This window comes from Heptranchias perlo, chromosome 3 (assembly GCF_035084215.1).
Source record: "Heptranchias perlo isolate sHepPer1 chromosome 3, sHepPer1.hap1, whole genome shotgun sequence".
NCBI classification, from domain to species: domain Eukaryota; kingdom Metazoa; phylum Chordata; class Chondrichthyes; order Hexanchiformes; family Hexanchidae; genus Heptranchias; species Heptranchias perlo.
The window spans coordinates 95518391-95530884 of NC_090327.1; the positions used below are offsets into that span (position 1 = coordinate 95518391).

General features: G+C 41.9%; 1 protein-coding gene across 1 annotated transcript in view; it reads left to right on the plus strand.

Annotated features, from left to right (window-relative positions):
- The window catches only part of reck (reversion-inducing-cysteine-rich protein with kazal motifs), a 163865-nt gene that overhangs the window by 129035 nt on the left and 22336 nt on the right, over positions 1-12494 (plus strand). Inside the window, exons 16-21 of the mRNA XM_067980885.1 lie at positions 866-1054; positions 2243-2365; positions 3846-4017; positions 5159-5354; positions 10249-10456; positions 10940-11013. Coding sequence (XP_067836986.1) covers positions 866-1054; positions 2243-2365; positions 3846-4017; positions 5159-5354; positions 10249-10456; positions 10940-11013 — 962 coding nt within the window. The remainder of the gene's footprint in view (positions 1-865; positions 1055-2242; positions 2366-3845; positions 4018-5158; positions 5355-10248; positions 10457-10939; positions 11014-12494) is intronic.

Sequence of the window (12494 nt, forward strand, 5' to 3'; positions counted from 1 at the left end):
TGAAAGTGCATGGAATTGGAGGCAACTTTTTGACATGGGTAGGCAATTGGTTCGGAGGTAAGAGTCAGAGAGTAGGGATGATGGATATGTACTCCAATTGGCAGGATGTGACTAGTGGTGTTCCCCAGGGATCTGCACTGGGGCCTCAGCTTTTCACTACATTTATCTTAGATGAAGGAACAGAGAGCTGTATATCCAAGTTTGCTGATGACACTAAGTTAGATGTAAGTAGTGTAGATGGGAGCAGAAAGTTGCAAAGGGACATTGATAGTGGGCAAACCTGTGGCAGATGGAGTTCAATGTGGGAAAGTGTGAGGTCATCCACTTTGGACCAAAGAAAGAAAAATCAGAATATTTTCTAAATGTGGAGGAGCAGAGAGATTTAGTGGTCCATGTACAGAAATCGCTTAAAAACTAGTAGACAGGCACAAAAAATAATTTAAAAGGCCCTCCCTCTACCCCCTCCCTCATCCCCATCTCCCTTTCCTCTTCTCCCCTTTTGTTCCGCGTTTCCTTGGAACATTTCCTTACCTGTCCTCTTCAATAGACATCAACCGGTACCCAGTTTTAGTTCAGAAGAGCAGTTAGGTCGAAAATAAAGCATTGAACTAGGGCATACAGTGTGTGATCAAGCTTGAACTGTCTGGGACACATCACAGTGTGGGATATCAGCCAGCTGTAAATGGTTAATACAGGGATAAGAAGAAATCTATTGCACTCTAGTTTAACTGTTGCTGATTTCAGTTTAGTTTCAAAATAAACCTACAAACACGCCTTATTTGAGATTGACAGTGATGTCTGTCTTCTAAACTGTTTATTACTGTCAGTTGGATCTCTGAGATAATGTGCATTTGCTTTGTTTCAGGATGCAAACTTGGAGAAGCTTCTGATTTCCTTGTCCGTCAGGGTACATTGATTCAGCTTCCTGTGGCAAGCGGAGAAATGGGTTGTTACAGGGTATGCACTTGTGGCCCAAGTGGCCGGTTGGAAAATTGCTTTGAGATGCCCTGTATTGATGTGCAAAAAACCTGCATTGTAGGAGGCCAGAGGAAAAGTAAGTTTTTAAAAAATATATATATAAACCATAAGTTATTTAAGAATGTGTCCTATTAGTAAAGCCGCTAATAACTCCAGGGTAACAAATTTGCAGATAAGTTCAAGGCCTGAACCTGATCAAGCTCTGGGTGTCTAAACAAGCCTGGGACTGAATTTATTAACAATCTCATTGTTATTTTAATTTAGTCTGTAAAAAAAAAACACTAACCAATATTTTTAATGCCTGTAAAGCAACAGGGACTGTTTTATGTACAGTTTCTGTGGAAAAAATGATATATTTGAACTTTTAACTAAGTGTTTATAGAGCTTAAGAAAGATGATGTCCGTAAACATTTATCTCGAATTTTTTTACTAATTTTATTTGCTCTATGTCAGTGACTCAAAGAATAACTTTAATTGACAAGTAAAGCCTCGCGTGACATTGGAAGGGTTAAAGTTCTTTTAAAAAATGAAAAATTATAAATCTGTTGCCCTGACTATTTTGAAGAGTTTCTTGGCAGAACACAATGTCATAAAATGCAAAAGCACCCCATTATCTTGGAGAGATCCTGATGAATAAAGTCAATATTTGTAGTAAAATATATAGAAAGAAAGAACTTGCATTAATATTAATGTTCATGGGACTGTTCACAGCAATGAATTACTTTTTGAGCTGCAGCCACTGTTGTTATGTAGGCAGTTGCAGCTGCTTTCTTCATATAGCAAGATCTCACAAACAGCAAATGAGGTAAATCACCAGATAATCCATTTCTGGTGGTGTTGATTGAGGGAAGAATGTTGGTTAGCACAACAGAAGAACTCCCTGTTCTTCAAAAGTGGCATGGGATCTTGTACATCCACCTTACTGGGTAGACAGGGCCTCAGTTTAGGACTCCCTCAACACTGCATTGAACTGTCAGACTAGATTATGTGCTCAACTCTCTGGAGTGGGATTTGAACCCACAACCTTCTGACTCAGAGACCAGAGTGCTACTACTGAGCCAAGGCTGACACCATCCCAAAGCACTTCGCAGGCACATACTTTGAAGTGCAGTGGCTGTTGTGTCATCAAATCAGCAGCCATTTAACATGTTTTTGAAGTAAACTTTATTTGATGAAGATATTTACTTATCTTTGTTAGTTTCATAATCAAACCTTTTCTGAATTTCTGATAACACTGTGCTTTTTCTCTTCTGCTGCCCTACAGGTCATGGAACATCTTTTAAAGTGGACTGCAACACATGCTCCTGTTTTGCTGGGGAGCTGATCTGCTCAAACCGTCAGTGTTTAAGTGAATACAGTTCTCAGCTGGATCGGAGTATGTTCACAGGTCAGACTATTGATAAGTACATTATGCTTTCTGAAAATTTATGAACATACGAACAATGGCATTCAGGATAAGACCCTCTGCTTCATCCAGCCTGTCCCACACAATTTTGATGCCTTGTGCATCGCAATATATACACTCCCCATATCATGTCGGATTGCATCACGGTGAATCTTAGCAATGTAATACAATTAAAATGGCACCAAGTGACACCATGTCGGACTGCACCATTGTGAATCCCAGCAATAATGATAAATGCCGCTGCCCCTTTAAGAATTCCTTCACACATGGCGCTTCTGCTTACACCCACGTCAAATGGGTGAACTGAGCCCACAATGAGGTCCTGTTGTAAACAATTTTAATACAGTACATTAAGGACTTACTTAAATGTTAAAGTAAATAAATTTGTTGTACGAAATGCGAAAGAGCAATCTACGCAGGTGTTAAGCACAAGTGGAAATTGCGCACTATGATTCCAACAGGTGCTGGCTGAGATTGTGCACAACTGAATTACCTGGTACCCACCCACCTAAAAACTATAGTTGTTTTTGTTTGTTCAATGCTTCAGCAGGTGAAATTGAAGTAATTTTGTTTGAATCGGAAATATTTGGCTCTGTTTGAATGGAAGTAATTGCTTGTGTTTGAATTGGAAGTAATTGGCTTTGTTTTAAATTGGAAGTACTAGCCTCTTATGAATGGAACTACTTGGCTCTGTCTCCTGCACTCTAGAAATGTGCGACATTAATGAGCAGTCCAGTAGGATGGAAGCAATGAGTGATTTTTTTAAAAATGGAAACTTCTGCAACTGTCCTGTTTAAAACGTTTTGAAACGTAACTTACTTGGGGAGGGGGGGCAGGTGTGCTGTGATATATTCACTGTTTCCTGATAATCATATGCAGATTATCACTCAATAAACTGCTAATAATTGATCCTTCATTGATACCATCCTCATCCATCAACTGCATGGTGCATCCTGATCAAATAAGACTGTGCCCAAACATTCCACACTTTTATAACATAAGCTATGACTATTTTATATAATGGTATAAAAACAGAAATGAACAGATATGTGGGAATGATTACATGGTAGTAATCTTGTGGTGGGTTCAGGTGCAGTTACAAACTTCTCAAGCTTCATTCTTGCGATTTATGATGCTTCCTAAACCCCCTCAGTGAGAACACTGCCTTGTGGACAGTCTCGGGTATCCACCATTCTTTCTGTTACATGTCCAAATGATCTCCTAATTATTAGCTGCTAATTATCAACCAATTAAACTTCCAGTAATTACGCCATAGTCCTTAAGTGCTGCTACTGTGCCATGTTTTGTCTTGAGCTAACTTGCATCGCTTAAAGCTGGGTGTGACAGTTGGTTCTGTATCAGTGGACAGAAATAAAAATAATAAGCTGGGATAGGTACTATTTCTGTAACGTGCGTGAAGATTTATAACAGAGTGTTCACTGTTTATATATGTCTTTTGTAGGTCTTCCCTGTAACTGTGCTGACCAGTTTGTACCAGTTTGTGCCCACAATGGACGTACCTACCCTAGTGCCTGTATTGCACGATGTGTCGGACTGCAAGACAATCAGTTTGAATTTGGACCCTGTGCATCCAAAGATCCATGCACTCCTAATCAATGCTCTAAAAGTCAAAGGTATCAACACTGTCTTTTTATATGCATTAGTTTATATTCAATGGGATAATAACCAGATAAACTGTTTTAGTGATGTTGTTGAGGGATAAATGTTGGCCAGGACATCAGGGAGAACTCCGCTGCTCTTATTTGAATCGTGACATGGGATCTTTTACATCCACCTGAGAGGTTAGTTTAACATCTCATTCGAAAGTTGGCACCTCCAACAGTGCAGCATTCCCTCAGTACTGCATTGAAGTGTCACTCTAGATTATGTGCTCGACCTGGTGTAGGACTTGAACCTCTGACCTTCTGGCACAGAGGTGAGAGTGCTACCACTGAGCTAAGGCTGACCCTTTAGATTGAAATGGATGTTCCAGATATTGAAAATGTGCATGTCCATTGTTACATCAGTTCTCCAGAAAAATGGACAATCACTGCCCAGTCTTTGAAAATCCAGGAAGGCTGCAAGCAGAATGTTCATAAGAACAGTAGCCAGGAGCATGACTGCAGTCTTGCTTTTTTTTTTATTCGTTCATGGGATGTGGGCGTCGCTGGGGAGGCCAGCATTTATTGCCCATCCCTAATTGCCCTTGAGAAGGTCTTGGTGAGCCGTCTTCTTGAACCGCTGCAGTCCATGTGTTGAAGGTTCTCCCACAGTGCTGTTCGGAAGGGAGTTCCAGGATTTTGACCCAGCGACGATGAAGGAACGTGATATATTTCCAAGTCGGGATGGTGTGTGACTTGGAGGGGAACATGCAGGTGGTGTTGTTCCCATGTGCCTGCCGCACTTGTCCTTCTAAGTGGTAGAGGTCGTGGGTTTGGGAGGTGTTGTCGAAGAAGCCTTGGCGAGTTGCTGCAGTGCATCCTGTGGATGGTACACACTGCAACCACAGTGTGCTGGTGGTGAAGGGAATGAATGTTTCGGGTGGTGGATGGGGTGCCAATCAAGCGGGCTGCTTTGTCCTGGATGGTGTCGAGTTTCTTGAGTGTTGTTGGAGCTGCACTCGTCCATTGCTTACAATTATCTACGCTATGTTTAGTTTTCTTTTATAACCACCTGCAAATTAATTTGATGAATTCTTTTTGTCTTGTTTGTCAGTAAATTCTAAAAATCCTGAGTGTTTAAAATTTTTTTTCTTTTAAATTTTGTTTTCAAAAGGTGTATTCCAAAACCAAAAGTTTGCCTCACTAGCGTCGACTTATTTCAGTGTGACCAGTACGAGTGTATCTCAAGATCAGTGAATTGCGAGCTGCTCCCGGTCGAACCTGTTTGTGATACAGAAAATGTGGAACACTCCAATCGTTGTGCCTTGTACCAAAGATCCAAAACTTTATCCTACATGGGCTCGTGCCAGGTATGAGTATACTGATTTCAAACTGTGAAACTGATCTACAGGCCAGTACAATCAGTAGATCTGTAGATTTGAGGGCTAATTCCACAATCCTGTGCTCCAGCAAAGTTCCCTGCTGGGAGCGAGGGGTTGCAGAATTAGCCATTTGGAGTCATTTTGTAATTCCAATGCACCCTCTTACTTATAGTTATTAATGCACTGTGACTGCCTGCTGTAAGGAAACTTGGCCTTTCCATCTTGGGTCCCCTATATACCTGCTTCATGCGGGTCTGCAGTATGTTGGGGACACCAAAGGTGGGACTGGTGGGACTTCCAATGGGTGACATCATCCCCTCAATCCTGCCCCTTTTGCTGATGTCTAGAAAGAGGGCAGCACAAGAAACGTCCGCCCCTTGGGTCTGATGAAATCCCCATGTAGACCAAAACGGATAGAGTCCCACTGTAACTGGGTCCAACCCCAATTTCCAGCCCACTAGCTCCTGCCCGGCTCCTTAATGCCCACAGTACAGTAGGAACCCCAAGAAAAAAATTTGGGCCCCTGTTTCTTGAAGTTTTAATAATACCCCATTACCTCCTCAGTACTTTTCCATTTCCCTCAAACTTTAATTATGTTAGTTTGTTATCAGTATGCTTTGTTAACTTAATCGAGCCTCTCCATTATCCATTCTAAAATCAGTTTACATTGGCCCAGATTTTGTTGTAGCACAGCATCTGCCATTAGTTGGACTTGCCCTTGCACGTTTAGGTTTATAAAATTTTTTGCGTGGCAAGTTGCTGAAAGTGCGAACTGATAACGCGCAGTGAGGGAAACAGGACACCTGGGACCTGAATGAACAGGGCAGGCAACTGTGTATCTCCTTAATCAATCAGATTGAAGGATTGTGAAATAGACCGAGGAACGACAGAGAAGGAAGTGTAAATTAGAGTGTATGAATTCAATGTCAAATCAGGTCAATAAAGAGAAGGAAAGAAAGATTGGATTAAGAGAAAGAAAAAGTTTTTTAAAAAAAGTTTTAAAATTTCACATTTTTAAAAATCTCAACAACAATTATTACCTGAAGGAATGAGACTGCACCAGTTTAATAGTTCATTTTCAGTGCCAGAGAGGTTGATTGGCAGTAATTAATAGTTATCACGTTGTTAAAAGGGTTCTTGGGCTTGTAATGACAAGACTTAACTAAATTTGCCACAGAAAGTTCATATCTACCGCGCAAATACAGCAACTTCATGCCATTAAATGGTGAGGCAGACAGTGAAAAGCCGTTTTCACGAAGCTAATGGTGGACTGGCGCAACTCGGACAGTAACTTTTAGGTATTGGCATCTGCCCCTCGCCATTAGCCTTGCCGTTATTTTGACAGCAAATTGAAAGAGGAGCTACTAGAAAGGCTTAGCTGTACTTAAAGTAGATAAGTCACTCGGTCCGGATGGGATGCATCCTAGGTTGCTGAGGGAAGTAAGGGTGGAAATTGCAGAGGTGCTGGTCATAATCTTCCAATCCTCCTTAGATATGGAGGTGGTGCCAGAGGACTAGATAATTGCAAATATTACATCCTTGTTCAGAAAAGGGTGTAAAAGTAAACCCAGCAGCTACAGGCTAGTCAGTTTAACCTCAGTGGTGGGGAAACTTTTAGAAACTGTAATCCTGGACAAAATTAGTAGTCACTTGGACAAGTGTGGATTAATAAAGGAAACCCAGCACGGATTTGTTAAAGGCAAATCGTGTTTAACTAACTTGATTGAGTAATTTTGATGCGGTAACAGAGAGGGTCGATAAGAGCAATGCGGTTGATGTTGTATATGTGGCCTTTCAAAAGGCGTTTGATAAAGTGCCACATAATAGGCTTGTCAGCAAAATTGAAACCCATGGAATAAAAGGGGCAGTGGCAGCATGGATACAAAATTGGCAAAGTGACAGGAAACAGAGAGTGGTGGCGAATGATTGTTTTTCGGACTGGAGTAACATTCGCACTAGACAAGTGCCAGGCAATGACCATCTCCAACAAGAGAGAGTCTAACTACCTCCCCTTGGCATTCAAAGGCATTACCATCACCGAATCCCCCAACCATCAACGTCCTGGGGGTCACCATTGACCAGAAACTTAACTGGACCAGCCATATAAATACTGTGGCTACAAGAGCAGGTCAGAGGCTGGGTATTCGGCGGCGAGTGACTCACCTCCTGACTCCCCAAAGCCTTTCCACCATCTACAAGGCACAAGTCAGGAGTGTTTTGGAATATTCTCCACTTGCCTGGATGAGTGCAGCTCCAACAACACTCAAGAAGCTCGACACTATCCAGGACAAAGCAGCCTGCTTGATTGGCACCCCGTCCACCACCCTAAACATTCACTCCCTTCACCACTGGCACACTGTGGCTGCAGTGTGTCCATCCACAGGATGCACTGCAGCAACTCGCCAAGGCTTCTTCACAGCACCTCCCAAACCCGCGACCTCTACCACCTAGAAGGACAAGAGCAGCAGGCACATAGGAACAACACCACCTGCACGTTCCCCTCCAAGTCACACACCATCCCGACTTGGAAATATATCGCCGTTCCTTCATTGTCGCTGGATCAAAATCCTGGAACTCCCTACCTAATAGCACTGTGGGAGAACCTTCACCACACGGACTGCAGCGGTTCAAGAAGGCGGCTCACCACCACCTTCTCGAGGGCAATTAGGGATGGGCAATAAATGCCGGCCTCGCCACCGACACCCATATCCCATGAATGAATTTTTTAAAAAAGATATACAGTGGTGTTCCCCAGGGTTTGGTACTAGGACCACTGCTTATCTTGAAACATTTGCCTGAGGAAGGAGAAAATCTCCGAAAGCTTGTGAATTTAAAATAAAATTGCTGGACTATAACTTGGTGTTGTAAAATTGTTTACAATTATTTTGATATATATTAATGACTTGGACTTGGGTGTACAGGGCACAATTTCAAAATTTGCAGGTGACACAAAACTTGGAAGTGTAGAAAACACAATGAGGAGAATAGTAATAGACTTCAGAAGGACATAGATAGGCTGGTGGAATGGGCAACACATGGCAGATGAAATTTAACGCAGAGAAGTGCGAAGTGATACATTTTAGCAGGGAGAATACAAACTAAATAGTACAATTCTAAAGGGGGTGCAGGAACAGAAACCTGGGGGTATATATGCACAAATCTTTGAAGGTGGCAGGATAGGTTGAGAAAGCATATGGGATCCTGGGCTTTATAAATGGAGGTATAAGAGTACAAAAGCAAGGCAGTTATGTTGAACCATTATAAAACAGTGGTTCGGCCACAACTGGAGTATTGTGTTCAATTCTGGGCACCGCGCTTTAGGAAGGATGTGAAGGCCTTAGGGAGGGTGCAGAAAAGATTTGCTGGAATGGTTCCGGGGATGAAGGACTTAAGCTATGTGGATAGACTGGAGAAGCTGAGGTTGTTCTCCTTAGAGCAGAGAAGGTTAAGAGGAGATTTTATTGAAGTGTTAAAAATCATGAAGGGTTTAGAGAAAGTGTTCCCATTGGTGGAAGGGTCGAGAACCAGAGGACACAGATTTAAGGTGATTGGCAAAAGAACCAAAGGCGACGAGAAAAAACTTTTTACACCGCGAGTAGTTATGATCTGGAATGCGCTGCCTGAAAGAGTGGTGGGAACAGATTCAATCATGGCTTTCAAAAAGGAATTGGATAAATACTTGAAGGGAAAAAATTTGCAGGGCTACGGGGAAAGAGTGACGGAATGGGACTAATTGGATTGCTGTTACAAAGAACCAGCACGGGCTCGATGAGCCAAATGGCCTCCTGTGCTGTAACCAGTCTGTGATTCTATGAAATCTGGGCCATTGTGTTTAACCATAGATTGTCACGTCTGCTTCTACTTCTGCTTTCTTAGTCTTTTTTTAACTGGATTGCTCAAGGGTGTGTCTCCTATCTGCACTGTGTCAGGAAAAAATAGTTTTATGTACGTCTCTACCTGAATTCAACTAATGGGTTCTCTAAGTTACCTATCTCATCGTGCTCTATGCTCATGCCAGGCCATCTAACCTGTCCTGTTACACTGTCCTATAGTGACGACTCCTCTGCCTTGTCTCTTCTAAAGTCTTCCCATTGAAGGCAGAAGTTCTGCTCCCAGCAGCGTAAGCCAGCCACAGCACACAGCAGCAGCCCTTTAAGAGCTACTGTGCCCCTCATTGCTTGGCCTCCTTGCAGCCATACCATCTGCTTCGCTTGCCAAAAATGAGCAGGTAACATGATTATTTCTATTAGCTGACCTCACCAAATCCTGCAAAGTCAGCTCCCTCTTCCCCTTGTGCGATTATTTCTCCCCACACAGCAATCTTGGGACCGCTTTTCAGGGATCATGGAATCAGCCCATACAAGATTGGGAAGTGGTTTTACAATCTTAACTGGTCAAAAAAACCAAAGATGATTTAATATTTGAGTACAACATTTAGTAATGACAGCTTTCTGCTTAACGTAACTTCCTATTGTGAAATGGGCTCAGTCAGGGATAAAATATCAAGAGCAAGTTCTGTGCTCTCGTGTGGGCCACCCTGACCACTGTGTGCTAGAATGCTGCGTGTTTAAGCTAAATTATGTGCATTCATGAAAGAATTTTCTTGTCTTTTGCAGGCTGTATCTGGGTACAATTGTCTTTTTCTTTATTTCTACCTTCACATCACTTTTCCATTAAATATATTGTTTAGTGAGTCCTGTTAATGCAATAAATTGGGTTCCAGTATTTTCAAAGTGATCTGTTCTCAAATATGATTTCATGCATATAATTTCCTATAACGTTTAATTGATGGTATTAGGTGTAAGATTAAATTTAACCGTTCATATCGAAGTGCTCGTACTTTATTGAAAACTTTGTTTTCGGTTTTGTATTTTCTTTGAAGGATATGTGTGGGCAGCATCCTGTCTGTGGTCATAATGGTGAGACCTATGATAATGTGTGTGCTGCGTACTCTGATCGTGTGGCAGTGGACTATATTGGACGTTGCCAAGCTGTAGGCATCCTCCCTGATTACAGTTCTCATCCAGAGTGTTCATCCGTCACGTGTTCACTACTCCCCAGCAATGGATGCAAGCCTGTCACTCCACCTGGTAAAGAAAAAAATCTCACTTTTCCTAGAACTGGTAATCTGACCATTTGTTTTTGTTAGTTTTAATTTCTGCTGAATATTGACCTTAATCTCGAACTCCCACATATCTACGGATGGTTTAATTGGGCACATTTCCCTTTTATAATGCTTGATGTAAAGTATCGCCTGGATGGAATGTGTGGAGGAAAATCGCATGGGGAGGATTGCATACCTGTAACTGAGCCCAGCCGATTTTCCATCCATTTAAATTAATAGGCGGAAAATCGCGAGGGCTTTGTTACGGCCATGCAGTCCTCTTGCCAGAATTTGCTCTATCCGCTTCACTAATGCGATCCTTTACACCCGAGCACTAATCTGCCCATGTGAGTCATATTGGTTCACAACAAAAAGTACTTGGGAAACTATTTACTAGAGTTATAGTGAGTGAAAATACACTGCTTGCTAAAATTGGCCTAAAGTTGTAACACTTAATGATGTCTTCTAGGAGCCTGTTGCCCATTGTGTGCTGGAATGCTGCGAGTTTTATGGAGCAAAGATCAGTTGGACAGCCTTGCTAAGGTAATTCCTGGATACGCAATTAAAGCAAACTACTTCAGTTTGATTTAGGGTATAATTGTCTAAAGTGGGCACCCTCCATCACAGTTGTATTCAAACATTTCTGTGTAGGGGAAGCCCTGCAATTATTTACACAGACCCAGAGAACCTCTGTCCAAACTGTGACAGAGGCCGAGTGCAGTCTTGCTATCTTTATATGACATTTTAGATTGACCGATATATTCCAAAATTAAAATGGATTTCTATTAGCTGTATTCTTAGTTACTTTGTGTGGGGGAAGTAAGACAATACATAAAACTATGTACAGATAATTTTAGGGAGAGTAGACCAACTGGTTATTCAGAGAGAAGCCACTACATGTAACAACAACTTGCATTTATATAGCGCCTTTAATGTAGGAAAAATGTTTCAGGTTGCTTCGCAGAGGCTTAATCAGAAAAAATAGATGCCGAGCCAAATGAGGAGATATTAGGAGGTCAAAGTGGTAGGTTTTAAGGGGTTCTTAAAGGAGGGAGGAGGAGGAGAAAGGTGAAGAGATTGAGGGTTTAGGGAGGGAGTACCAGGAAATGGGACCTGAACAGCTGAAGACTGAGCCACCGATGGTAGGGTGAAGGGAGCGGAATGCACAGGAGACCAAAGATGGAGGAAGAGAGAGTTCTGGGGTGGGAGGCCTTATAAGAATGAAGGAGATTAGAGATAGGGAGTGGCGAGTCCAGGAAGGCATTTAAAACACAAGTCTGAAAATTTTAAATTGGAGGCATTGGGGGACCGGGAGCCAATGTAGGTCAGCAAGGATAGAATGATGGGTGAGCTGGTTTTTTTGCGGGATAGGATACATGTACTTGCAAGTTAATTGTATCAGGAATTCCCGATTGCTTTGAAATGTTAAATGCATGCAAATTTTGTTGAATACGCTGAGGTTGTGGATGGAACCAAGCTATTTGATACACAAGTGAAGTATCCAATAACCCACCAGAATGAGCAGAGATCGAAGATTCACCCGATTGGTAAAATTGGTTAATGTCTAATGAGGGCGAATCTGAGATGTTGCAGCATGCTTGAAATAGTATAAGTGCTGCTGGTTCTCCTGTTGTCCAATTCCCTGTTTCTTCACTCTGTGGCATGGGAGGGAGCCCATGGAGATGAAAGATTGAGAAAGACTGTAAAGACTTTGGCCGTTTTATTATTTTTGGAGCAATTTAAAATATTACGAGTCAAGAATTATATTTAGATTATTTGATGTATTCTTTTGCTTCTGTGTAAATAAAAAATATAAATAAATGTGATTATTTGACATTAACCTGCAATGCAAAACACTGTTAGATCAACTCCATCTGTGGCCATCTACGATCGCTTCCCCTCACTTCTCTTCTCACTCTAGCTTAACTAACCTTGTTCATACATTATCTCTCTGTACCTTTATACCGTTTCTCTGTGTGCAGATACTTCAGCTATTAACTAACAGCTGTGATAAACTGTATAGT